Source organism: Trichogramma pretiosum, unplaced genomic scaffold (assembly GCF_000599845.2).
Source record: "Trichogramma pretiosum strain Unisexual culture from Peru unplaced genomic scaffold, Tpre_2.0 scaffold99, whole genome shotgun sequence".
Taxonomy (NCBI): Eukaryota; Metazoa; Arthropoda; class Insecta; order Hymenoptera; family Trichogrammatidae; genus Trichogramma; species Trichogramma pretiosum.
This window is the reverse complement of record NW_019640836.1, coordinates 258,658-286,325: the sequence shown is the minus strand read 5'-3', so window position 1 is coordinate 286,325 and position 27,668 is coordinate 258,658. Positions and strand designations below refer to the sequence as shown.

At 35.7% G+C, this 27,668-nt stretch overlaps 6 protein-coding genes across 10 annotated transcripts in view; 2 read left to right on the top strand and 4 right to left on the bottom strand.

Moving 5' to 3' along the window:
• Positions 1–265: 265 nt before the first annotated feature.
• On the bottom strand, positions 266–3,687 carry LOC106655186 (thiamine transporter 2-like). Its single transcript, XM_014375432.2, has 6 exons — positions 2,372–3,687; positions 1,902–2,286; positions 1,260–1,670; positions 980–1,172; positions 770–911; positions 266–703 (listed from the first exon to the last, which is right to left on the bottom strand). Exons 1-6 carry the CDS (start codon positions 2,504–2,506, stop codon positions 563–565), a joined length of 1,407 nt encoding a protein of 468 aa, XP_014230918.1. The 5' UTR covers positions 2,507–3,687; the 3' UTR covers positions 266–562.
• Positions 3,688–4,132: 445 nt separating this feature from the next.
• LOC106655183 (replication factor C subunit 1) lies at positions 4,133–7,692 on the top strand. The gene is made up of 2 exons (XM_014375430.2): positions 4,133–4,387; positions 4,460–7,692. The coding sequence occupies exon 2, from the start codon at positions 4,487–4,489 to the stop codon at positions 7,550–7,552; it is 3,066 nt and encodes a 1,021-aa protein (XP_014230916.1). The 5' UTR covers positions 4,133–4,387; positions 4,460–4,486; the 3' UTR covers positions 7,553–7,692.
• Positions 7,693–8,081: 389 nt separating this feature from the next.
• On the top strand, positions 8,082–11,006 carry LOC106655187 (vesicular integral-membrane protein VIP36). The gene is made up of 7 exons (XM_014375433.2): positions 8,082–8,381; positions 8,778–8,893; positions 9,045–9,242; positions 9,601–9,763; positions 9,857–10,023; positions 10,098–10,161; positions 10,254–11,006. The coding sequence occupies exons 1-7, from the start codon at positions 8,243–8,245 to the stop codon at positions 10,403–10,405; spliced, it is 999 nt and encodes a 332-aa protein (XP_014230919.1). The 5' UTR covers positions 8,082–8,242; the 3' UTR covers positions 10,406–11,006.
• Positions 11,007–11,161: 155 nt separating this feature from the next.
• Positions 11,162–17,576, bottom strand: LOC106655184 (wolframin). Of its 2 annotated transcripts, none has more exons than XM_014375431.2 (7): positions 16,251–17,576; positions 15,171–15,275; positions 14,806–15,022; positions 14,489–14,724; positions 13,210–14,420; positions 12,710–13,062; positions 11,162–12,595 (listed from the first exon to the last, which is right to left on the bottom strand). In XM_014375431.2, exons 1-7 carry the CDS (start codon positions 16,306–16,308, stop codon positions 12,148–12,150), a joined length of 2,628 nt encoding a protein of 875 aa, XP_014230917.1. In that variant the 5' UTR covers positions 16,309–17,576; the 3' UTR covers positions 11,162–12,147. The 2 variants fall into 2 exon arrangements, with proteins under 2 accessions (XP_014230917.1, XP_023319294.1); XM_023463526.1 differs by having other exon boundaries at positions 14,806–15,004; positions 16,251–17,575.
• Positions 17,577–18,617: 1,041 nt separating this feature from the next.
• The window catches only part of LOC106655213 (alpha-sarcoglycan), a 16,186-nt gene continuing 7,135 nt past the window's right edge, over positions 18,618–27,668 (bottom strand). For all 4 annotated transcript variants that reach the window (XM_023463530.1, XM_014375486.2, XM_023463529.1 and 1 more), the window contains exons 6-10: positions 23,747–23,912; positions 23,391–23,683; positions 19,410–19,598; positions 19,278–19,337; positions 18,618–19,207 (exon numbers count right to left, since the gene is read on the bottom strand). In XM_023463530.1, coding sequence (XP_023319298.1) covers positions 19,180–19,207; positions 19,278–19,337; positions 19,410–19,598; positions 23,391–23,683; positions 23,747–23,912 — 736 coding nt within the window. In that variant the 3' untranslated portion in view covers positions 18,618–19,179. The remainder of the gene's footprint in view (positions 19,208–19,277; positions 19,338–19,409; positions 19,599–23,390; positions 23,684–23,746; positions 23,913–27,668) is intronic.
• LOC111694632 lies at positions 24,041–24,596 on the bottom strand. Its single transcript, XM_023463531.1, has 2 exons — positions 24,468–24,596; positions 24,041–24,377 (listed from the first exon to the last, which is right to left on the bottom strand). The coding sequence occupies exons 1-2, from the start codon at positions 24,582–24,584 to the stop codon at positions 24,135–24,137; spliced, it is 360 nt and encodes a 119-aa protein (XP_023319299.1). The 5' UTR covers positions 24,585–24,596; the 3' UTR covers positions 24,041–24,134.

Genomic DNA, 27,668 nt, shown 5'->3' with positions numbered 1-27,668 from the left:
TTATTCATTCTGTTTTATAAGAAAAAAATTCAATTGATCAAAAATTATCATTTTTCCACTCTGAGCCAAATTGAAGCAAGATAAAACTTTCAATTTCGCAATTTCGCGATTCGCATCAATCAAAATTTAGCATATGTAAGTATATTAATTTTCGTAAAATATTCTTCACTTTATTTTATTACATTTAATATATCATCATCAAAAATAATAATTGATTTCATTGTTCTAGTTTAATTGCATATATACATATAATATGAATATTTCTAAATATACAGTCTCTATAAAATAAATAATAAACTTATATACATATATATATCTTTGTAGTAAGTCTCAACTTAGGAACAGTGAACTGTTGCTAATACATATATCACATTTAACAAGAACAAGTTATGCTCTCAACAAAATAATATAACAACTATTTTCTTAAATTTATCAATGCACATTGGTTCTACTCACAATTCAACATTTAAATATACTTATATGGCTTTAATGTTTTATCATAACTGTTCTTTCATCTAAATTTTCTTATCCTTTAAACTTATTACACTGACTATTCAACAATTTAAGGTTCAACAATGGATTCCATGCTTTTTACCCAAATTTTCATAGGCTTTTCTTTTTTACAATAGTAACGTATTGTAAAGAAATTCATAATCATGAAAACAATTCCCAAAACTATATAATATCCACCATAAACAAGATACTGAAAATTTAAATAAACTTATTAGTATTGCATTTGCATTTGTATAAAAAATAAAATACAATTTACCTGTGATTTTATATCCAATGCTAATCCTTTCTTTTCCACCACTATGAGAGTTAGTATGGACTGCAGCAATAATGCAAAAAATGTATTTGTTCCAAATATTAAACCATAACTATCTTCTGATAGATGTTTGGCAACCTCAAAACTATTGAATAGAAAAAAATAAGAATTTTCTCATTATGTTACATGATGATATAATTTTTAATACATTACCTGGCAACAGTAATTATAGAATGATAAATGACTCCAAAAGCTACATAAGCAGCGTATAAAACCCAAATATTGTCACACATGTATGATGCAATCAATAAAAATCCTTCAATAAAAGAAAATATGGACAATATTGCTTCTCCTACTAATGGCCAGTTAAAGTGGAGATTTCCAACGCAAAATACTACAAGGGCACCTGAAAGTTCAAATTCATTATTGAATAAAGAACAGAAATTTAATTAATTGTTAGTTTAGTTAAAAATAATATAAATAAGGTACTAACTTATTAATGTGTATACAGCTTCCACTGCACCATTATAAATTTGAAAGTCATTTGAATTTGGCTCAGTATGCTTTACAGCATTCTCCCATAAAACTTGTATATAGCTTATGACCTGTAAGTAACCGCAAGTGGCAAATGCCCACCACAAAGACCATTTTACAACATGCCTATTTGTATAAGCTTTTATAAAATCTTCCCATAGAAGATAGTAAGCATGTTTAATTTTGACGAAAAATGTCTTAGTTTCCGTTTGAGAAATCCTGTGAGAAGAAGAAGCTGACAATGTATGATTACTATCTGGGCTTCCCAACGATGCAGAAATATCGGTTATACTGGGTTCTGATCTATGAAAATATATTGACTGATCTACCGGTGGCAAAAACAAAGCCCAGATTGTTGCTATTATAAGAGCTGAAATGTAATTAATTTATTGATTTAATTGTATTTTATTCAATTTGTGTTGTATTTTTAAAATTGAATTCAATTAAAATGATGAAAGTTTATTACTAAGTGTGAAATTTTTCAACATCATAAGCTTATCATTTAAGCAACAATAAAGATTATCTGATAAGGAATGTATATTTATGCATAAAAATTTAAATGATTATTAACTTCCTAAGTGGTTGAATAAAAATTACTTACAGGCAACTGTCACATAATTAAGTTGTTCATAATCCAAAATTTTGAATGATATTGTCAATTGTGCAAAAACACCAGCCATAAAACGACCAAGCAAGAAAGCTCCCCTAGTATGGCTGGTTACTTTCTGGTAACGTTCTTTATCAACCTTAGCATAAATGTAAGTATAGTAAGCTACTTCAGTTGATAAAAGTAAGCCATAAAGAAATTCCACTATTTGCATGTGAAATATGGTTGTGCCAAATATAATAGTAATAAATGTGGCAGCCCCAGATAAACCACATAATATAATGACAGGTTTGTATCTAATCAGATCAGTCAACAAAAATACTAAAATTAATGTGGCCAAATAAGCATATGTGCTAACTGGAAAAATTTCTTGGTTGACCTGAAAATTAAAAAAATGTTCATTAAAAACTGATTCATTTTTTTTATTTAATTCAAATTTTTGAAGATTAATGAATTAACATTACCTGTTCAAGGGTGAAATTTTTCCAAGTACCATTGAGGTAATTCGTTACAAATGGTTCATTTGGTCTAAATTCTTTGAAAAAACCAAAAACGCAAAGAATCAAAGAAATTGTGGACCATTCCATTGCGAAATTCATGACGACGGAGTTTTACTTTATTTGTTTATTTGAGCGTAAAGTGATAATTAAAAAAAAAAGTGTTATCAACTAAAAACTTTCGATTTTACGAAAGAGTTTTGAAGAGAGAAAAGCTTGATCTGTTGCTGAAGATGTTCTCGATTCATATGCAACAGCATTTATGTAACACAAGGCGCGTAATTGCTTGCAACAAGTCTCTCTAGCTTCTGATCCAATGCGTGCAACGGCGAAAGATTGAGGCGGTGTAATTAGTCTCGAAGAAAAACTGTCACAGCTTTCGGCGAGTAGCAGCTATCAATCGTTGCGTTTTGATGAATGGCGAACGGGGCCGAAGATTCACGTAACTCGTCAAGGCTGCGGCGAGAGTTAAAGGACACGAGACTGCCGTCGGTCGCGTGCAGTGCAGGATCGATAAGCGCGAGCTGGAGAGCAAGTTCACATGTTTCGATCTGCGAGTAGCGCGAAGGAAGCTCGCACACACGCGGCCTGCTCTCGTCGACTGTCGCGGTTCTATCGAGAGCGAAAAGCTCGGAAAACGAAGCGCAAGCAGACTCACTTTGCTGCACGGCGGCTCGACTGAAACTAGTTCTGACATGCGCGAAACTACGTGCGTCCGCGGCTACTAATATATAGTGCAGGCTGCTATTCGACAATCGACACTGAACTCCTGATCAGTGATTGCATATATAGTCCCTATCTCAAGACTGCTCGACTCCAGCGGATCAGACAGTCTCCCACGAAATTAACGCATGTCACCGAACTTTTTAATGAATTGACTGATGAGCTTGATTATCATGAGGAAATCTTGATAAACAGAGCCAATATCAAAATAAAGCTCTATTGCGTTAGAAAGAGCAACTATATATCCCATACATGCTGTACAGCGAGCTCTAAATGACGTCAGACCTCACGCACGAACAACTTAATTATTGCAGAGTCAGAATACTTTACAAATAAGATAAAATTAGTTACATAAATTTTAATATTATGTAATCCTTTGTTGATAAGTCAATGATAGCCAATTGTACGTTTTCATAGCACAAAATCTTGTGAATAATGATCATTGTTCATTTTCGAGTTGACATTGAACTGCAGTCGACATAAATATTCTCTGTTACACTATAAACTCATTCATTATGTACACTAAAATAAAATAAGATGATTAAAAGTTTAATTTTCAATACATATCTTCAAAAATAAATGTCAAACATCAACAAGGGTGCAAAGTTACTTCTTGCAAGCTTTTAAGCATCACAGATGTCTTCCGTGAACAATTTTTACAATTTAAAGAAAAATAATAAAATACAAGACTTCGAAGTTCCATACACTGTGTAAATCATATTCCGTACAATACTTATATTAAAACTAGGGTCACTAATCAAAATTTTAGTGATTAGTGTAATCTCCAATAATTCCTTACGGCAACTGATAAGAAATCGCTCAAGACAAGACCGAGGTCACATCAGCTACTACTTGAATAAAATGATTCCAAATGTTTAAGCCTGAACTTGTTTGTATGAACTATGAAGGTTTAAAAACGCAAGTTACAGCCTACAGGGTATTCACGCAGGCGCTTGACTTGACGTCGAGAATGTCGAGATTCCGGTACTAGCGTACGTTTGCACGAGCTTCTCGCTGAAACTGCAGAAGACTCTCAAATAATTTGCTCTTGACTTCCCGCGTTCGCCGCACGACCTTTAGTCAATTCGGAGTGTTAAATTCATAATCGATCAAAACAAAACTTTGTTTTAAATCAGGACGTATTGTAAACAAAACATATGAATCTCGTTTAATATTGTAATTTGCAATCGGACAGACGAATAATTACATCATGTTATGAAAACTATTTTTAATTGAGCAGAACGAATAATTCAAAGACAGGTACAATTCGTCCTAGCATTTTTTAACCTGACGTAATATATAAATATTACATGTGATTTAATTTAATTACAGGATTATTTGAAAGGAATAGAATTCACAATGCCACAAGATATTCGCTCATTTTTTGCCAGGCAAAGCTCGTCATCAGCTGTCACTCAAGAAAAATCGCGTAGAAAGCCGCCGAGAATTTCAGATGAAGAAAATTCAAGCCCTTCGAAAGTTAAAAAAGCAAAGCACGATGATAAAAGTAAAGATAAAGAAGTAAAATCCCGGTCCAAAAAACGTACCATCGAGTCTTCAGACGAAGATGATGTCAAAACTGTGAATGTTAAAAAAGCTAAAATTGAAGACAGTTCTAAAAAAGTAGAAATCATTGAGGACCCTTCAAGTGTATTTAATAAGAAACCAGTAAAACGTATTAATTCTACTAAAGTTACTAAAAAAGAAAGCCAGAAAACAGAAGCTAAAAAATCATCAAAACATCCAACTGCTTTTGAAGATGATGATTTTGATGCAACATTAGACCAGCTAGATACCTCTCAAATTGAAGATGAATATTTGAACAGTCTCAAAGATGACGAAAAGGAGCATAATAAAAGTGGAAAGAAAGACAAAAGTTCCCCTGAAAATAAAAAAAGTGAAAATTCAAAAGTAAATAAAGATAATGTTCATTGTGACGTTAAAACAAAAGATTCTTCTAAGAAGATTTCTAAAAAAGATCCTCACCCAAAACTTGAAGTTGAAAAGTCAAGCAGAATTACAAAGGATAAGAAAAAAAATGACGAATACAATGAGATAATTGAAGAAAATATTGAAAAGAAAAAGCAACATGCCGCTTTATATCAAAATTATTTGCACCGTGGAGGAGCCAGAAATCCTGGTTCTAAAGATGTCCCTGAAGGAGCTGAACAATGTTTTGCAAATTTAAGTTTTTTAATAACAGGTGTACTTGAATCTTTAGAACGAGAAGAAATAGAAGAAATAATAAAGAAATATGGAGGAAAAATACTAACTACGGTATCGAAAAAACTCAACTACTTGATAGTTGGAGACCAGCCCGGACCATCAAAAATGACCAAAGCAAATAGCTTAGGTGTAAAACAAATTGATGAAGATGAGTTTTTAAATTTACTACGTACTTTACCAGGTCATAAAGTGAAAATAGACAATAGTAAAATTCAAACCAATCAAAAAAGTCCTAAAGAAAAAATTAAAGAAGAAAATAAATCTTCAAATACACCTATTGATTCTGATAAAAATGAAAGTATTAAAGTAAATCATAAGAGCCCATCAAAAAAAATAGAATTGATGAAAATTTCTAAAGTAGAGATCAAAAAAGAAGAATTACCAAAGAACCTTAAACTTGATACTTTAGAAACTGCATCAAACAAAAATCTTAAGGTAGTTGAAACAAAAGTAAAAATTGAAGAATCTCCTCAAAGTACTGAATCAAATATAGCTATGGTGACAGCTTTGGTTGAAAAATATAGGCCAAAAGATATGAAACAGATAATCGGTCAAAATGGTGATAAAAGTAATGCTAAAAAACTATTTAAATGGCTATCTAATTGGTACAAATATCATGGTTGTCATGCAACAGAAAAAGGTGTAAAAACATCTTGGAAAGATGATTCTGGAATCACCAATAAAGCAGCTTTGCTGTCAGGTCCACCTGGTGTGGGCAAAACTACTACTGCTTATGTTGTCTGTGCCCAATTAGGATTAGAAATTTTAGAGTTTAATGCTTCTGATACAAGAAGTAAGAAATCCTTGCAAGATGAAATATCAAGTATTCTTTCTAACAAAACTGTTAAAACACTATTTTCAAATACAACTGATAAAAGTAATGCCACAAAACCAAAGCATGTGTTACTTATGGACGAAGTAGATGGCATGGCTGGAAATGAAGATCGTGGTGGAATGCAAGAATTAATTTCCCTCATTAAGGCCACCGAAATTCCCATAATTTGCATTTGTAATGATAGAGCAAGTCAAAAAATAAAATCTCTTGCTAATTATACATTTGATCTAAGATTTCAAAAGCCTAGAGTAGAACTCATCAGAGCAGCAATGATGTCTCTTTGTTTTAAGGAAGGTATTAAAATTACTCCAGATGAATTGTCACAAATTATCAATTCAACAAATCAAGATATTAGACAAGTCATTAATCATTTATCTATGATGTCTGCAAGCAAACAAAAATCAGAACAAAACTACCAGGAAAAATTGAAAAACCTCAAACTAGGACCATGGGATGTCATTCACAAAGTTTTCAGTTGCGACGAACATAAAAACATGAAGTTTCGTGATAAAAGCGACTTATTTTTCCATGATTACAATATTGCGCCTCTTTTTGTTTATGAAAATTATCCAATGGTTAGGCCAAATGCTCCACGTTCTGAACTTCTTGCCAGACTGTCAAAAGCTAGTTCCAGTTTAGCTATTGGAGATACAATTGAAAAAGCTATAAGAAGTAATCAATCGTGGAGTCTTTTACCAGTACAGGCTGTATTCTCTTCAGTAATACCAGGAACAGTGATGTCAGGTCATATGGGTGTCAGACCTAATTTTCCAAGCTGGCTTGGAAGAAATTCTAAGAGCAATAAATTTGATCGACTGCTTCAAGAACTAACTTTGCATATTCGTTTAACTACAGGAGCAAGCAAAGAATCAGTTAACTTAGATTACATCAAAATGCTGGTTAATTCTATATTGACACCTTTAATTAATGATGGTGAAAATGGTATTGATCAAGCTGTAGCAGTAATGAATGAATATCATTTATCAAGAGAAGATTTGGATTCATTAATAGAACTCACTCAGTGGCCACATACCAGAGATCCTATGCAAACTATTCCACCTAAATTAAAGGCAGCATTCACTAAAGCATATAACAAAAGTGCTCAAGCGTTTAGCAATACTGGTACTACAACAAAGAAAAAGTCTGCTCGAGAAAATAAAGATGATGAATATGCAGATGGAAATGATGAGCCTCTATCTGATGAAAATGAAGAAGATGAAAAAATTGAAAATGATAAGCTTATTAAGGCCAAAACTTCTAAAGCAAAAAGTGCTCCAAGTAAAGCCAAGGCAACGGCTAAAACATCAAAACCTTCCGCATCTAAAACTGCGAAAAAACCTTCAACTGCAAATAAAAAAAAATGAAATGATGTTTCATATTGATTTTTGTGTATTAATAATACATTAAATTTGCCTCTGTATACCAGACTGAATGTTGTATAGTTAATAATTATATTTTTTAATGCTAATCATCGAAACTATTAAATTTTTGTATTGAAACTGAATGGCTTAATGTTTTGATTTCAAAATTTTTATGCAAATAAAATTTTCACTTTTTATGAAAAACGTCTTAGATTAATGACATTTTGCTATTAAATTGCAAGCGAATGATCATAAACGACATTTTTTGAGCCGCTTAAGTAATAAACCTAAAGCGAATTGTAAATAAATAGATTTCAATCATACATTGATAATCGATAAAAAATGCGATAAACTCGAGCTCCACTCAAAAAAAATTTTTCATTCATCTGTCAATTCGCAAAAAATACAAACAATCGCCGACCAATCCCAAGCTAGCAAGTGAATAACCGTCACGAGTTGATGGTCAAGAAACAGTTTCGTACACCGTAATGTTGTCATGATTCGTAATATACCTTATTTGAATATTATGGCCACGTCTGGCGAAAAGTTCGCAGTGAGTGTGCGATCGTCGCCGTCGACGGCTGCTTGCGGCATTGTTAAAATCCATAGTACAGAATCTGGGACTCGAGTGTAGCCCAGTCGTTATCAATATAGTGATACAATTTTGTGAGGTCGGCGACGTATATTCTTCAAATGATGCAGAGGGTAAAGAAAAGTAACTGGGCCCTGGGTCTGCTGTTAATTGGCGTCTTTTTCGTCGTCGCCGTCACCGCAGAATGGAACAGTAACGACTACATGAAACGAGAACATTCGCTCATCAGGCCTTATCAAGGTAATTGCTGAATTGAAGATGTTTCCAAATTTGATAAAAATATGCCGGACTCATTCTGCTCATACATTGTAACAATTTTTCAACGGTGTTCTTTGAATTCTAATCATTCCGTTATTAATTAAAACTGTCCATACGGGGTGCTATGGAAGACATAGATTGATTCGCAGATGCTAAACAAGTATTCATTAAAAATGGAAATGCAAATTATTGACAATTGATGCGTCATCATTTTTGAATAATCATAGGGAGAAAATTTGCAATTTAGTTACCTTGATGGTTTTTGAGCATGTAATAACTTCCAACCACGATTCGCGGACGTGACTGTCGCCGGCTCACGAACTACTAAACTAGCACGAACTATCACTTACATTAAATTATAAATTGTCTTTTTTTCAGGATCTGGAATGACAATACCGTACTGGGATTTTATGGGCAGTACATTAGTGACAAATAGTTATATAAGATTAACACCTGATATTCAAAGTCAGCAGGGTGCACTATGGAATACAGTGGTAAGTGTATTTATCTTTTTGTAAAATTTCCGAATGATAGCAACAATCAACTTAATTGTATCTGCAACACAAAACTTTGCTTATTATCTGTATTTTACTTCAGTAGTTCATATTGATAAAATTTAATTTATATATTAAATAATGTTTTTAGCCATGCAATGCCAGAAACTGGGAAATGCAAGTCCACTTCAAAGTATCTGGTAAAGGAAGAGACTTATTTGGTGATGGAATTGCCATTTGGTATACCAAAGATAGAATGCAACCAGGACCTGTTTTTGGTAGTAAAGATTATTTCCATGGGTTAGCAGTCATTCTTGATACTTACAGTAATCACAATGGACCCCACAATGTAAGTGATTTTACATGAAGATATCTTAAAATTGGTTATTTAAAAAGAGATTTTTTATAACGATTTATATGAAGTAGAGATGATACAGAGTAGAATCAACAAAAATAGGATTTTCTTCTCCTCTTGCTAGAATAGGGAGACTTTGGGATAGACTTCCTGATGAGGTCAGATTCTTGACTGATAACTTTCATATCTATTAGTAGTTGTTTTTAAAATGTACTTAATGTATTTGATGAAATAACTACATTAGATTTTCCTTGATTGCTAGTTGTTATACAATATAAATATTATTACATAATATAAAATCTTTATAAATTTTTGTAAATATAGAGTAAAAATGAATATTTATTTATTACAGCATCAACATCCATATATTTCTGCTATGGTTAACAATGGAAGTCTCCATTATGATCATGATAGAGATGGTACTCACACACAACTTGCTGGTTGTGAAGCAAAGTTTAGAAATTTAAATCATGACACTCATGTTGCAATTAGATATGAAAAAGATACATTGACAGGTATGCTTTGTGAAGATTGTTTTTTAATTAAGAATTAAGGATGATATGTTTTATTTTTACTAATTTTTTTTCAAAATTATTCATTGCATGTAGTTTCCACTGATATATCAAATAAAGGTGCTTGGCAAGAATGTTTCTCTGTTAAAGAGATTAGATTACCAACTGGATATTATTTTGGAATAACTGCCACAACAGGTGATCTTTCAGATAATCATGAAATTTTATCTGTGAGATTATTTGAATTAGATCTGCCTAATGATGTAAGTATTTTTTTCACATCAAACCACTATAAATAGCAAATAAATAAACAATGATTTTTTTATTTTTGACAAAGCCTAAGGATGAAGAAGATAGAGCCAATATTATTCCTTCAGCAACATTTTTTGAATCTCCTAGAGGTACGATTTTTATATCATGTTTATAATTGACTTATACTCATTTATCATATATAATGGATTATTTATTTTAAATCATTTTTACTTTGTTTCAGACCATGTTGAAGATCCTAAACCATCTACACTTAGCGGCGTTAAAATATTTTTACTAATGCTCCTTGGCTCTGTTGCATTAATTGCTTGTGTTGTGATTGGAATTATGTTCTATCAAAAGCACCAGGAAAACAATCGAAAACGATTTTATTAATTTTGTGTACTACCAGTGTGTTCTCTTTTACAAACTTATGAACATTTTCTAAAAAGCCAATTAATTGAATGGTGAATTATAGTTCAAATTTAAGATCGTATGTGTCAACAATTGAGAACGATAATTTCATCAATTAAATTAATTCAATCTGTGTGAGTGTTTGTGAAGACCTGTGGTTATAGTACATAAGGTATAGAAATAAGTAAATCAATGTAAATTTTTCAGTCATATCTTTTTATTAACTTTACGAAGATATTTTTCAAATAATACGTGGAAAAATGTATACTCAGAACAATTATCAGGATTGTTCATTCAATCTTTTTTTTATTTTTGAACAAAGATTTTTTTTAATACCTATCACATTATAATTATTAATGAAAACTATTTTTTTTTTACTTTGGGTTGCTTCATAGTATAAATTATAAGGTAATTGAAAGACTAACTAGATTATATATTTGTATATAAATGAACATTGAAATGTACAATATTTGTAAACTGCATTAAATCTGAATGTGCAAAAACTGCTAGCTGTGCAATTGCAGTCATAAGACACCCGAAACATCAATGAGATAACATGTAATAAAAGAATATGTTTTGAAATCATTGTCATAATTTATTACTGATAAATTAATTAAACTTGAGATAAAATTTTCATGTTATTGACAAGAACTTTATTGCAAACACTTAACCGGAGAGTTTTCTGAAAAGAATGGACTATAGTATTTTAATTATTTTGTTACAAAGCTCGTTTTAAATTTTTTTTTTTTAATAAAATTGCAGGAATACATTCAATCAAAGATAGTAATGAATTTTCTTTTATAATTTAATTCATTTATTTTGACGTTATTGAACTGCATTGTACTTCCAATATATCTAGAAAAATTGCAAGTATTGAAATCTTTCATTGCATAATTATCATATATAGTAGTTAAAATCAACATTCTAAAATCTGAGCCATTTATAAAGTTGTAAAAATCAAGGACATATACATTCTATTACGTATACTTAAGATTTAAATTTGAAAATTCCGTAAAAGTAATTCTATGAATACATAAAAGAATAAAATTTGACTTACACAGCAGTCATTACAAAAAAACTAGCATAATAAATATGAACAAATATTTAAATCTAACTTATACTTTAGAATGCCTGTTTATACTAACAGTTACTTTGTTTCTAAGAAACTAAATCATAGATTCAAGCTCACGCTGTTAAACAAGGACTCAATGGGAAATTTCACCATTGAACCTAAATCGAAATAAAATGAGTATTCTACTTTTTTGAGTTATATTTTACATAATTTTGTCTTAGACATAAAACTTTAAAGCTGTACATTCAGACGTCATGAACTTACTAACTATAAAATATGAATAATAGGTAACAAAGATATGAACACTTGACAACGCTACTGTAAATTTTTTTCATTCAAAGATTGCTCTTTTCATAAACAGGTATATTTGCTATTATTTCAACAGGTGAAGAAATTTTATTTTAAACACTAAAATTTTGATCTGAGATTCATTTTATACTTATAAGAATAATGTAGAAATCGTTGAAAATTTAATAATTACGATTCGATCTGTCTATACTTCTTCGAAAAAATTTTGTTTTTCATTTTTATTATTATTATTATTTTTTTAATAAAAATTTATTCGTTTGAGTAATTTTATTCCTCGTCAATAAAAATTTGCCAACTCTAAAGAGCTAAAAACAATTAAACGTAATGATATTTAAGAATCTAACTATTTAAATATAACAATAGGATTGAATAGAAAATTTAATACAGTTTTTAAACCTAAATAAATACCTCGCGCAACTTCATTTAATTTAATTTTATGTCTATGTCTTTTTTGAGTCTTGAGATCAATCGCATGACAAACATGACAACCAACTTCTTCAAGAAAAACATGGGGACTAGCACCTCCGAGTAGAGATTCACCTTCTAAGCCAGCATTAGTTAGCTGGCCGGCGAACCATATCTTATCACCCGGATAAATATTGAGACTGAAGTTGGCAAATGAGCGATCACCAAGAAGAATGACTTGGGCTGGACTTCCCCACATACCGTTTTTCATTTTAACTGCAATCTCAAACTCATACCAATCCCAAGCGGACAAGTGACAACGAGCTCGTTTACGTCGTACATTAAGATACGCTTTACAGTTCATTTTTCGTATTTCATTCTTGTGTCTGTAATGAGATTTGAAAAAATATTTAGTACAAAGTAAATCATAATAAAAAGATTTCAAATATTAGTTGTTAAATATTTCAACTTCGCAAAAATTGAAAAATATTGCGACTTACTTTTCGCAATCATCTTTATGCGGTTCGCCAAAAGCACATCTTAACGGATTAGCAATGATATCGGGAAAATAGTCTAACACGGTAACGAGATTATTTTGGACCGACTTGACTCGTGTATTTACAACGTATCCTTCCCAAGCAACGGGTACACCCTCTAGTCTAGCGCACTGAACTTGAACTTGAGCTTTCGATGAAGTTTCTTCCCATGCTGGTTGATGACAATAGTTCTGATATTGTTCCCAAGTTAGTTCGGATGGTAGTTCAAACGGACCAGCTTCCAAACCTGATGAATCTCGATAGCCTGATAATACAGGCCATGTTAAAAATGTTCCAGCTAATGCACCAAGTAACAACTGCAAGAGATTTTTTATTATTTGTAGAACATTTTTTAAATATAAGTATTTTTTTTAAACAAAAGCAAGCAAGAACTTTGAATCAATGTATTTATATTTAATTTAAAAGTAAAAGTCTTTGGGATTAGATCAAGTACATGTACAAACCTGGACAAATGAAATGACCCAGTTGAATCTTCTAGGAGCTCGGGTTTTTCTTAGATACCAAGAAGTTAAAAACGGAAAACCACCAAGGATGGCTGTGGTGCCTATTCTCATAATTAAGTCGCTTTCTGACATGTATTTAGCTGTGGCTGCAATTGGAAGTATGATCGAAGCTACCCCAACAATTGGTAAAAACAATACCATGCCCACTAGTGCTAGGGCACCTCTGATGAGTCCATACCAGGTAGCACTGTGTGAACTAAGTACTGCCATTTGCCACCAACTTAAGGTCACACAATGAGGTATCAAGCTTTTATAGATACCTCGACCCTTTTCTCTGGTTGCCATCTTTAGAAAAATTGCTGGTATGATGAGATAAAATACTACTCGAAAATTTAAACAAAACTCGATTCCATTGCCAACTACATATGAGGCAAATGTTGGTACCTTGATATCAAGGAATCTCCAGGTTTGCGCTACTACCAAGTCCATTTCGTAAGGATACTTGGCCAAAACATTTATGCAAAAACTGAAGAGAGCTAGAAAATCGAGATACCGCGAATTGTTGTCTCTCCAAGCAAAATTGATAAGAGTAATGAGCGTCAAACAAGATGAAATGACACAAAACTCTGATTGAGGTGTCCATTGAGTTGCTATGACTGGATACAACATGAGATTGAGTAATAACGCAAAAAAGAAATGAGCATAAGGTTTGAGATTATTTTTACAAAATTGATATTCTGCTTCTTGGGGATTCAAACTCCCTCCTGAATAGCTGAGGAACAAACGGGACCAAACTCTAAGCTCACTAAGTTCTCGTTTAGTTTGTAGCACCTGGAACGTAGCTAGAACCATAACGATAAAAGATAAATAGTAAAGTGCCAAAGGAATAAAAAGCACAAGACTTTCAGTGCCAAGAATAGCATGAAATAGGATTAGTAACAAAACATGCACATGAGTTGTGAAAAAAAACTTTCGAAGTGGTAAAGTTTTTCTACCAAGACTCTCTAAAAGCCAAACATATAATCGTCTCAGTGAAGCTAAGGGATGAACAAAAGGTCGTTGTAATAATGGCACTGTATCAAGTTGGATTTGGCTTGGCTCAGTTAAACACAGAGCCCTTGAAACTATTGGAAGATCACCACGTGCATAGGATGCAGCGGCTGAAACTAGTACATTTTCACTTATTTTTTCCCCTTGATTCACTGACCAATCTATAAATTAAATTAATAATTAGTTTAAAAATAAAAATTGATTTCTTTTTTATGATCAACAATTGTACCTGGAGCAATTTCTTCAATCTTATCTTTATTTTCATGAGGTACAATAGGACTGGAATCTTCATCTGACGGCGTATCTTGTTCACAACTGCTATCTTCAGTTAAAGAATGCTGAAGATGACTTTTACCATTAATATATCTAGACTTTTGAGAGTTATCATCATTGGTTGGAAAAACAATTTTTCTTATACACCTTTGTAATTGTTCAGTTGTAATGAATTCTTCGCCATTTGATAAACTGTTATTTATTCAAATAATTTAGCATAAACATCAAATCAAGAACAAAAGAAAAAAGGAGATTTTTATAAACAATAATAACCTTGTGAACATCTCTCTAGCTGCTCTTCTAGCAAGCTTTTCATCTTGAGACATGTCTAGACAGCTTTTTACATCAAAATAGTTATGTTCGGTAATACCTCGTCTGGTAGCTAAGCAGTTGCGAAGCATTTCAGTGGCCTCTAAATTACCCTGTTCTGATGCTTTTGTTAACCAATAAACGCCCAGCTTTGCATTTTCCTCTTTATCAATTTCCAGTTCTAAAACCAATAATTGGAGTTTAAAAATTAAATTTTAATCATTTCAATAAATTTATTTTGAATTTACTTTATACTTTTATAATTTTGATAAAGTTTAATAAAATTTTCATTAAAACTAATTTTGATACAAATCAGAATTATAACTTACCGCAAGATTCTTCAAGTAACTGTTTGGCAAGAACAACCTGGGATTCAGGACAACCATCTTCTGCAAGTTGAGATCTTAGTCTTCTTAAAGAACCTCTAGGTCCATCTGTATAAATGTATCAATTGCTTTATTATATATTATAAATCTTAAATAATATTGATAAAAAATTTTGAAATAATTTAATTTAGAACCTTGTAAAATTTCTTATGTGTTATTTGAAAAAAAAACAACAACTTTCAATGTAACTTGTGTTTTTATACTACAAGATTTAAAAACTGACCAAACTATTACATCAAGCTAATTTTGTATTGGACCTAAATAGATTTTATCTATTGAAAGATGAAAAAATAAATTGAAACTTCTAAATGGTAAAAATGCTATTTAAATAGTTGGCAGCTTCATGTTGCATTACTCTCTTGCATCTAAATTTATTTTAAGTACTTTTATTTTTATTTTATTGAAATTATAAGAAGTAACGAAGAATTCACGACATTGACGCTTTATAAGAAGGATTTCCGGGAGATATCCTTTCAAAAGCATGTAATGAATCTCCGGAAAATGTTTTTAAAAAAAGAGAGAAGTCGAGAAAAAATTTGCATACAGCTTTACATGAAGATGCGAGTTTCTGAGTCAATTTGCATATAATACATGTCAATGTATGTATTGGCGTAATACTAGTTGATCATTACATAAAAAGCAGTGGGCAAGGAATAATGCCAGTCAATTGCGCGAAAAATCCTCGTAAATTATTCACTGATTTTAGTGAATCAACATTTATAAGTGTCGTTAATATAAATTTTTTAATTTTAAGTGCATTATAACGATATGAAGTAATAATAAAAACGGAAAGAAAGGTTGCATTAAAATGTTCAAAGCGATACATTTTGCTTTCGTACATATGATTTCTCCTAAAGTAAATGGATACAAGTGAAGTAGAAAGTAAACGAGAGTTTTTATGAGCATAGCATGAGTAGCATGTATATAAGACAAGAATGAAGAGAGTTGGTATCCACCTACGCGCGCATCAATGCGAAATGTGCAGAATAAGCAGAGACAGAAGAAGAGATAAGTGCAACTCACCATGCAATGTCCATTGTTTTCTGCCGGATTTCCCGGAGTGCGGCACTACGCCGGCCATCCTCTAAGACGTCAACAAACTCACTTGAATGAAGGAGCGATTCTGGTCCGAGCAGACGTGCAAAGCAGCTCGTCTCTTTCTTAATATATCGCGTCCGAATCAACACTGGCCATATAACGATCGACTCACAACAGACAACACATTACACAGTCGTCGCGGTTGTCGGACACACGAAACATATAAACGGCGGCGGCGCGTCTCAGGTGTGCGCGCGTTAAAAGACTAGCTGCGCTGCGCTACTGCTGCTGCCAATGGTCCGCATTCTGTTCACTGCAATAGTCGACTCGCACTCGAGAGATTGAACGAAAAGAGCCTGAGTTTGGCGAACCGAACCAAATGTAGTTAAAACTGCAACTGTAGCACGTAAAAACTTTCGCTTTCTCGCGCGATTCTACTGAGCTGTGTCGGAATTACACAGTCAAGTTGTCCGCGGCACTAGGTTAACGCTTGGCAGTTGGCACTCGGCTCGGCGAGGCTACTATACATCGGAGTGCAACGCAGTCCTCTCTATGCGCGTATATGTAATTCGCGCGCGCCAAGCGTGGGTTCGCACGGCCAGGCGCATGCGCCGGCGTAGGGCAATTTTAGCCGCAGTGCAAGCAAAAACCTCTCCAGCGTGTGAAAGCACGCAAGTCGTGATCTCGCTCATCTTTTGAATCGCCTTCCTTCCCCCCAGTCCAAATTCTTTTTACTTTCTCACTCGTACTTATTATATCTTCTTCTCCTTCGTTTTTCCCTTTGCTCGAGAGTCGAATCTCTCTCTCTCTTTCTAATCTGCCGAGTTATTACTCGCATAATCGCGCGCTCATGCCGTTGGCCGTTGACCGTTGGCCCGGCGTAAAAAGCAGAGCTCGCAAGTGCCACTCGAGCCGCCGAATTGTTTCCAAACGTACATTATACGGCGCATCGAGCAACACGGTATCGTCATCGCATCGTTGCAACACGTTCCGGCCGCCTAACTGATGTTTCGCTTCGCAGACCTATCATTAGCTGACTTCGTATATCCGCTCAGCGTTCTCTTTCATGTAAGTTGCTGAATGCTGGTCAACAGAGAGGTCAGAGATGAAGAAAAACAAACCGAGAATCGTCAATAGCCCGACACACCTTCTTGCAGCTCCACATTTATTCATATTTTTTGTATTGAACGTGCACAAAATTTAATTTACGATCGAACCCCGTGAGTTTATCCGAGTTTGAGCAAGCAACTTAATGTTCTACTCGATTCTTAATTTCATAACTTACGATCTGGAGTCAGGATAAGTGATCGATGCTTTTTTTATACGTTCGATCTACTTACGACTAATTCATACAACATTAATGATATAATTGAGGCTAAAAGATCAGACTTGTAAGTTTAAAGCGACAATTATTTTACATCTCGTACACGAAACACGTTTGTTTGTTTTACTTGTGCCCAAAGGCTATTAGAAGAAATACATATTATTTTGGAATTTTTCCCATGTATTTCACCCGTTCATCTACTTTTTGTTAATTTACCTTTTAATGATGCCAGAAGCTGCATTTTTTCCTTTTTTAATCGATGCGTATTATATGCACTCGGCACTTATTCGAGTATCTTTTGTAATTCCCCTCAAAACATTATACAGTTGAATGACAAACGAATTTGTGAAAAGCACACCGATTACTGAATGTAATGGGCATTTTCCCCGGTAATTTTGTCGCGCAGTGCGCAAATTCATCTTACTCGCGCGCGATACAAGTGTTAATGAATCATAATAAACACTCATTATTTTTCGTGCACTTATTGCCGTAATCTAATCTCCGTATCACATGACGGTTGCATTATATACATGCTGCTCTCAAAATAATGCCTTTTTTTAACGGATCGGCAAATTTCGAGTGAGGCAACACTCGAGACTGGTGACGCACATTTATTTCTCAAAAATTGCCTCCGCTTCTCAAAGTCTTGTCTCAATCTCGGCGTAATCTTTTCACAGAATGAAAACGAAAATTCGAAGATGATAAGACATGTTTGTTTACACGTTTGGGTCATGAAAAAAAGCATAGTCAAATTTTTATTTGTCTTATTGATTTAAATAGATTGTTTACTATATTGTGCTTTAAATATTTCGTTTAATATAGCATTGCCCTCTTTAAATTAATTCCTGTATAAGAAAAAGCAGCTGTATAAGCATTACATTTGAAATGAGTTTACAACGCTGTCATCTCTAAAACTAAGTGCATTGATATTTTTCGTTGTGCATATCGACGCCTCTTACGAAAAGTAGGTAGTTTACGTGTTAAGTTAAATGTAAACTTCCTACTTTTCGTAAGAGGCGTCGATATTATGTACAATATGTAAAAAATTCCTACACATTTCTACTTACTCACAAAATTGGAACACGACAATAATAACATTTGAGCATAATAATAGAAATTCATTTATAAAAAGTAGTTAAATAAATTGATGCATCTATGAATATCTATAAGCTGCCGAGTTCAATTTGTGCATCATATACATAATACAATTCAATCTTGATTAATAGTATAAGTTTTCACATTTAAGGTATTATAATATATGTTTAATAAACCAGTCAAATAACATGTGATTTTTTGGTTTAGAACAAAATATTCAATAGATGTGGCAGTCGCAAATAGCGTTATTGTAAAATGCACATGAAATATTCAATCGTCTTAACAGATTAGGCCTATTTAGCTTTCGTTACATGTTCCCTTTCAGTTTGTGCGCAATCGATACCGATTTTAACATAAAAAAATGGGTAATTTTATTACCCAATAAGTTTATAATGGCCAATAGTTGTCTTTGACGTCCTTTCAAAATTCGATTCGCAAGCAATAGACACTTATCAGCGTTTAACAAAACCATGTCTGTGCTGGTTCTTCCGCTAGTCATATGTCCGCTCGAGGAGACATTCCACTGTAATACATTTTTTCAAAGGTTAATCGATGTTTAACTAGTAAAAGTATAAAGAATATAAATATCTCACAAGCTATTGGAGCTGATGTAAGGCGGTGGCTTCGGTCGAACGTAGTTGTTGCTGTGGTCCCTTCAAAAATAACAAAAAAAAAAACGCCAATCTCAAACTCAACGCGCGATTGAAATAAATCGTGAGACTCACCTGGGGCTGCGACTAATGAGCTGCGAATCGCTCGTGGTAGGACTGCATGAAACCTGATTATTGGGAAGCGAGCGCAGTGTGCCTGCCCGATTGCTGCCCATAGTCGCGTATTGAATCATTTGTACGCCGTTGCCCCTGCTACCGTTGTCTAACAGCAATGGCGAGCCCCTCTTGCCGTTCGATGTGATTCTGAGGAAAATAAATTCGTGCAACTTTTTTACTCACTTTTTTTTGTGATGGAAAAACTTGATAATGATTTTGAAAAATCTGACATCGAACGTAAATGTTGGATCCTTAATAAAATTGCTCTTGAATCAGTAATACCAATGCCCATTAAACAGATACAAAAGCTTGTACGAACGTTCGCGATTAATTTAAATAAATTACTTATTGAGTATTTTATGAAACTCTGTCGACCTTTTTTCAACTGTTTGCGAATGATGTAAACATTTTTTTAGAGCTTCTGCAGCCTTATGCGATTAGTTAATAGGTGATCTCGCTCTTCACGCCATAGCAGACCTCTCGCAGGATTTAGACCCACCACGTGTGACTCGTTCGTTTATCTATGCTAATCTCAATAAGCTGAATGATATCAGCCAAATATAAACTCGAGTTCGAGAGAATGCCGATTCCCGCATGATTTCACAAAAAAATGTTTGAAGCACCTGATTTCACCTTATCGCGTCCCTGCGCGTGCAGCTGCGTAAACACAGACAGATTATAAATATCTATATTATGAGAAGGACCTGCAGTATGCTCGCTGCAATATTTTGAATAACAACAGCAGCAACCATAATAGACGGGCACCGTTGATATTGTAAATAACGACGTCATTCATAGAGTTTTAGTAAAAAAAAAAATGGTGCATGAAAGCTACGTGGGTTCAGATGTGGCAGTGCTATAAACTTCGTAAGTCGAATGAATATATAACTCGTAATGAAAAAAACTCGTGCAGCGAACAATGTACGGCTTCCAATAATATTTATGCAATGATTGAATTCAGCCTTGCAGTATGAATTTTGGTGTAGGACAACTCCGCCAACTGATTGCGATGTAGCTTCGAATGGCAAAAAATTTGTGTAAATGTCACTACGTCAAAGCCAATCCTGAACGAATAAATGAAAAAAGTTTATTTGAATTCAGAGGACTAATTTGATGAAATGAAAAATTCGTAGCGAAGGAAGACGGAAAGTCAATCTCTGTTGATTACACGCCGTACTTGCACGTGAAAGTGATTTCACGAGATATATGGAACAAATATAGGATGTAGCGTAAAAAAAGACGAAGCATCGTCTAACAGCTCCGCCGCTCAATGAGTGTGGATATAAACGATTGAAACGAAATAAAAAAGTGACTTTTTTTCTAACAACGAGATCGTCACAATAATAGTGATTCGATCGAGCATACGCGTATAGTTGTAGATGTAACGAAACTATCGCGTGCGCGATCGATTGTTTTTTTTATACGTATTTTGTTGTGCCAATGAGCGAGCAAAAACGAAAAGGGAGAAAAAAGCTCCAAGTGTCTACGTCGCGGCCATGTGCAGAGGCAACTATGTGGAGCAAAAAGAAGCACCCGAAGAATGCGATCGTTTGATTTTTTTCTTTCTCTCTCGTTGAATGCGCCAACGATTTTCGTATGTTGCCATAGTCGATCAAGAGCTAGTTGAATATTCAAAAAAGGTTCGCGCGCGCGTGATAATTTAATTTTGCATGCTTCGAACGATCCGACGTCATATATATCGCGCCACATGCGTCACTTATAATAGCATGTCTCTACGTGTGTATATATGCGTGCTCGGCTCGGCGCTTTATTCGTTTTTATATAGACGCGCACAAAACAACAAAAAAGACAAGACATCGTTATTCCAGGCAGCTGGGACGCGAAACTGGATCACTTGATGCGTGTGACCTGTGATATTAAGTCTACGTTTATACGGACTCACCAATTGTATGCGATGAACAAAACTACCAGTTCTCTAGCTCTTTAATGTATGCAAATTTAGATTATCCTTTATAACTCGATGGAAAAAGTATTTTGTAACAAATTCAGTTTGATTGATTGATTCAATTCATTCATTTGCTACACATTTCTGACTGAAACTATATTTTTCATAATAATTTTTTAACTCTACTTGTATCATTTTATGACTTTGTTCGTCAAGAGAGAGTTATATTTAATTTTTTCTGCAGTTAAAGCTGCTTTCAATCTCTATGTAAAAGTCTTGTTTAAATTTCATTCCGCTATTGAAGGAGTATTTGAGTGCAAAAGTTAATTGTGCACTTGATATTTTTCGTATCTCCACGGGAGCATCAGTCTCGAGTTTTCTCGGAAGAGTAAATTTTTTTTTTGACTCGCGCTCTCGCCAACTTCGCTCGGAGGCATATTGCTTCAAAGTACATATGCCGAAGTTGCTGCATCGAGCAAAAGTCTATTAACATACAATTTTCCTTCTCTACTCCCAAGAGGGAAAAGTGGCTGCGTCAAAGCGAGCGTATATAGGCGTTCGTTGACCTTTTAGTAATTTTTATTTCGTGGTGACTACCGCGAGCCGGCAATCGTATGCGGTATATGGCAGCAAGTTTTCGTTCCTCGTGCGCATATTGCGCCGACGGTAAAGTTTCGCCCATGCTCCCAAATTATACGCCCTATGCTCTCCGGGAGTGTAGGATGTAGCTCGAATCTATCATAAGACACGATGTGCTCGGTATACCTATGTACGGGCGAGATTGGCAGCGAATGATACTCATAGCTCGAGATGCGTGGCTCGCATTGCATTTTTATAAAGAAGAACGACTACACCGGTGGGATTGCGCCGCGGCTGCTGCCTGTAGAGAGAGAGGCCATTGCACGCGATCGTCTGTATGGTAGCATAAATATATATAAATAGCAAACGCGTCGTCTTGCGGCTGTCCATCAGTGTGCTCGAGACGGCGTCACTGTAGCTTTGCGTAATTCTCTCGAGTGCGGTGCAGTCTCGCAATACGTCGTCGACTCTCGTCTGTATATAACGCAAGCACTGCATCTGCATACATTGTCTTGCAGCTAGTCGTGCAAGATGATCGGATGGGCCCGCGCATTATGCACGCATATGCATCTATACGAGCGGAGGCAGAGGCGCGCATATCTACGTATAAGTCAGTCGCGTCTCTATAGTTGCAACGTCGTTCTGCGTTATCGGTACAAAGGACGCGCGTCATCGGTCAAGTGACGCCGCTGCTTTCTATGCATCTTGCAGTGTCCCTTAATTTTTTTCGCTCTTTTATCATTCCATCCCGCCTTCCTAGATCTGTTCAATACTACTAAAAAAAACTATAAAAAAATTAATGTTCAAGATTTCTTGAACGCATTGACCTATCAAATCTGTACATTTTTTGGCGATGAAATAAGTCCAGATCGGACTTGATTAGACTTTCATTGTTACTCTCTTTAGCAGTCAGCTTTCAAAGTGCTTAGACTCTTTTGTAGTATTTTTTTTCACGTTTAAAGTTGCTCTGAGCTAAACTAGACATACTACTAGACTTACTATTAGATACAACGATGAAATGTGGAAATTTTGGATGACGGACGTTTTTGTAAATCATAATAAAATTTCGGCAAGTGAATGGCATCATGAACAACAAGTTTTTTACGATAGCAGAAAACAATTTTTGAGCTATTAGATTCCGATAGAGAATCGACCACATACCTTTATGAATAACCGTACTTATAGAAACGCACCGTGATGCACTCGCGTATCGCGACCAATGTAATTCTCTACTGGCCTTTTGGCGCTTCTTTTTGCACTCTCGCTCACTCTCGTCTATATATAGTCGCACATATGTACAGTCAAAGTCAAGAGCCAGTATTAATGTAGATACAGAAGCTCTCGATGTAGACGATGTTGCCCCCGTGGCCGAGCCTCGAGCTGCGCTCGCGATAACCGGTTTCGTGACTATATACTTATAACACATAGGCGCATTAATGCATTATGATACTCACAAATCGTCGTGTTGCAGACAGAGAACAGCGCTCAAAAATCCGACGAGCAGCAGGAGCATGAGAGCCGGCACGAATACACTGGTGAAGATCTCGCGCCTGTAGCTGCGCTGCGGTAGGGCCGATTTTTTGTCCACCAACCAGCGCCAATCGGACGCCGCACTCGGCTGCTGCTGCTGCTGCTGCTGCTGCTGCTGCTGGTCCTTAGAGGCAGGCGCGGAACCGATTATACTGGCACTCGTGTCGTCGTCCCTGCCCTCCGAGTCCTCGTCTCGGCGATCGTTTAGATCGTCGATCTGCAAACGGTAACCGAAACTATAACGTCTTGACTATCGTGCCATAAACTCGCATTGACTTACCAATTTGAAGTAACACCAATCGAATTCCAGGTCCCGGAAGAACCGGTCGAACGACACTTTCTTGAAGTTGCAGCTGCTGAATTTTCGGATTATGGGTTCGAGTTCTTTTTCCAAATTCTGCAAGTCGCTTGAGAATTGCGTCGAGCTGCCGATCCTCAGTACTGTGCTGCAGAAGCAAAGTCATTTTCAAAAATATTTCCTTCTGCACTTAAAATCGAATTAATATTGAATCTCTTAAATCTTAAAGATTTTAGATGGATAGGGTATCGGTAGGTAATAACTAAAAACTTATTATTTTATCGGTAATTAGAAATTTATTCTTTTATTTTTCATAAAACATTGAACAAAAGATAATCTAAATTAGTCAGTCTTCTCTACATGAATCTCTCTACTTTCGCCTTCTGGAGTCGTTGCAGTCGTTGGCTTGACCCTTGACACCGTAAACCTTGCAGGATCCAAGCAAGTTGGTCAAGTTGATCTGGGCAAGGACAAAGTTGCACCCAAAGCCACCGTCGAGGACACTGAGGCCGAGGATCTCACCGACTCCGTTGAGGAGCGATTGGCATTTGACGCAAGTGATCTTGTAGCCAGGGTAGTTTTTGTTCAATCTTGGCGGTCCCGCAACGATGATCTAAACATTTTCATCGTCCATTGCAATTATATTTGGATTGAAGATGAGCAGGAAGTAAGTAAAAGCATGAATGATTATCAGTGTACTTACGTTCAAGAAAGGAATGGTATCGAGAAGAGTGTCGCCATCCTCGCGCTTGCACTGCTGCTGCTGAGCAGCTACGGCGCCGATCAAGCACACCAAAAGTGCCAATTTCAATGCGACCATGTTTTATGTCTATGGGTATGTGTTGCTTGAGAGAAATTTCTCTAATGTAGTTTCAAGCTGTACTGATGCTCTACTGCTGTCGTCGAAGCTACCAAAGCCAGACTCTTTTATATATGAAATTTTCTTATCGTAGAATCATAACATTTTCATATCGATAAGCTGCTTATTCGAAATCGCAATGCGCAAGTAGCGCACCGGAAGGATTTTCTTTACATTTAGCAATATCCCCAATCAAACGTTTTTTTATTGTGTCATTTTGGCACAGTTACAATGTTATTATTAATCAGTAATCATCTAAACATTTACAGGCAGTTGCGCTTGAGCTGCGAAAGCTGCAACTATATTCAGTCGGGATAAAGCCAGCCGGCATTCGAGCAAATTAGCAGTTCCGTGTGTACCGATCAAATTAACGCACACAAATCTTCTTCCGTTTTTGTCTTATTTATTTGCACGCGGAATGACATTTTCTCCTTGCAGAGAATTGCTGCAGATATACGTGCACTTGGTAGCGACTGTCCTTGTTTTCGTCTCATTTGTTGAATGCGGCAAACAAAAATACTAGTCTGCTTTTACAGTGACAAAACTTAACAGTTTTACGAGATGACAAATAAATTAATTATGACGTTCTCTCATTCGCTTACATTATTCCGCGTCGTAAATATTTGCGTAACATCGGAACTCGCGGGCTACCTCTGTAATTGTGAATTGTTTAAAAATATGTTAAATAGTCCAAAAGTAAGCCTGAAAATGGAATCAATTTCCATCGCATCGACAAAAATCATCACTGTGTGTGTAAGACGACACATTTGGGTATGCGTCGTTACGGACTGTTTTGTTGTTGAATTGATTAGAGACTCGAGCGCAATGTTCCATTTCTTTTTAATGTGTAACAGTGAGATAATTAATTTCGATTGTCGGTACAAATTAAAAATATTTAAAGAAAGTTTCAGATGAGAGACTAATTAAGTTTTATAGTGACGGCAATCAGGATTATTTTAAGCACAGCGATCATAAACCGAAAGTAAGAATTTTTTAAACTTTTGCGAATCTACGAGATTAATACTAACAAACAAATGATAAACAATGCGAGGTAGAAAAATTATTTCAAATAGAGGAAAATATATAATTATGCTTTGTTTTGTTCACTACTAATTTATCCACGAGCGAGTTATTTTATATTGAATTTGTTAACAAAATCAGTTTTAAATCCTAATGCATTATTACATTTAGATGTCTTTGGTACATCTCTAAAACTGTCATTGGCATGATGTTAGATTCATAATAGCGGGTATAATGCAAACGTGTTTGTAAAGCTAAATTCAAAACACGCGGTGCGCTCATGAACAAGTGCGTAAAGTGGCAAATCGCGAGGAGCACAAGGTACACGACATACAGTAGAGCTTTGGCACGAAACGCGAATCCGCGTTCGAGGCCCAATGGCCTCTGTCGCGGTCTCTCGGCGACACGCGGGCTTGTGCGTGCGTCATAGGTTCGTTGCATTCCCAAGGACCTCGGCGGTATAGACGCATCTCGCGTTGCAGAGAAAAAAAAGAACAAGAGCAGCCCGTTCCAATGCCTCGAGGCGGTTTTATACACGTTTTGCGAGGCGCCTGCAGCTTTGGACGACGCGAGGCTTTTAATTATTCGACAGCTAGGCAGAGAGCATTTCTGCTACTACGTGCCGACTGCATATGTATACTCGTTTGTGAGACGACTATCGAAGCCAGGATTATTTCACGGCTATTTTCAGACGTTCGCGAGTTCGATAACGTTTCTACATTATTTTACTGGCCAAGCGTAGCGAAGCGTCGACTCGCGACTGCTACGGCGATCCCCGTCAGCTACACTCGCGAGCCCTACTGCCAACTGCCACACGAGTAGACCTGACATAATACATGGATAGCTAATTGGCCTGTCATCGGCCAGATCACATAGACGCATACATTCAACAAGCTATTGTACTGTGGCTGTGAAGAGCTCGACTGTTCGAATGAAAAAGAAAAATTCGACTATGTTGAGTCTCATACGTTCCAGCAGATGTATACATACCAGCGCACAACTGCGAGAGAGCTTCGACTTTGGAAAAAATAAGTAATGAGCTCAAAGTTTTCGAGTCGATATTAGCATGGTATGTGTGTTGAGTACACGTGTATTCGCGTGCTTCCCAAGGAGAAAGAATATCACTTATATATCGTATTTCATCGTTTGTTATAAATAAGTATCATTCAAAAATAACACTCAGTGGCGCAGCGCAGATGCGCGAATGGTGTATCGATAGCCACGTACACGACCGATCGTCTTAGTAGGCTATTTTCGGCGGCCGAAGGCTCGCAACAAATCGCACACGTGCTATCCGACGACGGGCTCGAGCGATCGTCACAACAAATCATGGCAGTTTAGTTCGCGCTACACAGCCCGTGTACGTACAAATTTCGAGAGTGAAATATGGCTCGACGCTGTAAAAAAAAATGCATAACAAGATCGGCTCGATCTTTGTGAAAAGCCATTGGAGTTGGATAGCGATTGCGAGCGCTCACGTCAATGCTTCGTTATGAGCTGCACTTATGCATTAATTACGATTACGCGCTCGTTGCCGATCGAGTGGCGTTTCAACTTTTCATCTACGCACACGAAGGTAAAAAATTTTCTTCGTTGAATCAGCCTACTGGATGATTTCATTTTATTCGAAACAATACAATGGGCTTCGACAACAATGAAATCGGTTTGAACAAATGAAAAATTGGTCGTTCGGGTGAGAGATGACGATTATCCGCATAGGTGTTTGTTTACAATTAATTTCAAGCGATACCGCAGGTAAATCGTCAATCGTCACATATCGTCGCGTTTGTTCACAGAGCTCGTGACTCACTGGGCGATTAAGCAGCTACTATCGATTTTTCTGGCACTTTTCGATGTATCCGTCGTGGCGCGATTCCTCGAACCGGAGGATTCATCATTGTTTTCTAAAAGCTCGGCGCGATACGGCGATAATTCGTGAATCAAAAGGAGAAATTCACGGTAGCGATCCAGTGGGTAAATTGCAGTAGCTCACAGCCAAAAAGCCAAACCCAATCGAGAGGCGAA

Bases quoted from the DNA above. Each gene is read 5' to 3' on its own strand.
- LOC106655186 (XM_014375432.2), bottom strand. From the start codon at position 2,506: ATGAATTTCGCAATGGAATGGTCCACAATTTCTTTGATTCTTTGCGTT. The intron at 2,287-2,371 runs GTAATGTTAATT...TTTAATTTTCAG, and splicing joins AAAATTTCACCCTTGAACAG to GTCAACCAAGAAATTTTTCC. The intron at 704-769 runs GTAAATTGTATT...TTAAATTTTCAG, and splicing joins CATTGGATATAAAATCACAG to TATCTTGTTTATGGTGGATA.
- LOC106655183 (XM_014375430.2), top strand. From the start codon at position 4,487: ATGCCACAAGATATTCGCTCATTTTTTGCCAGGCAAAGCTCGTCATCA.
- LOC106655187 (XM_014375433.2), top strand. From the start codon at position 8,243: ATGATGCAGAGGGTAAAGAAAAGTAACTGGGCCCTGGGTCTGCTGTTA. The intron at 8,382-8,777 runs GTAATTGCTGAA...TCTTTTTTTCAG, and splicing joins GCTCATCAGGCCTTATCAAG to GATCTGGAATGACAATACCG. The intron at 8,894-9,044 runs GTAAGTGTATTT...TAATGTTTTTAG, and splicing joins GTGCACTATGGAATACAGTG to CCATGCAATGCCAGAAACTG.
- LOC106655184 (XM_014375431.2), bottom strand. From the start codon at position 16,308: ATGGCCGGCGTAGTGCCGCACTCCGGGAAATCCGGCAGAAAACAATGG. The intron at 15,023-15,170 runs GTAAGTTATAAT...TATTGGTTTTAG, and splicing joins GTTACTTGAAGAATCTTGCG to AACTGGAAATTGATAAAGAG. The intron at 12,596-12,709 runs GTAAGTCGCAAT...ATCTCATTACAG, and splicing joins CATAAAGATGATTGCGAAAA to ACACAAGAATGAAATACGAA.
- LOC111694632 (XM_023463531.1), bottom strand. From the start codon at position 24,584: ATGGTCGCATTGAAATTGGCACTTTTGGTGTGCTTGATCGGCGCCGTA. The intron at 24,378-24,467 runs GTAAGTACACTG...GAAAATGTTTAG, and splicing joins ATACCATTCCTTTCTTGAAC to ATCATCGTTGCGGGACCGCC.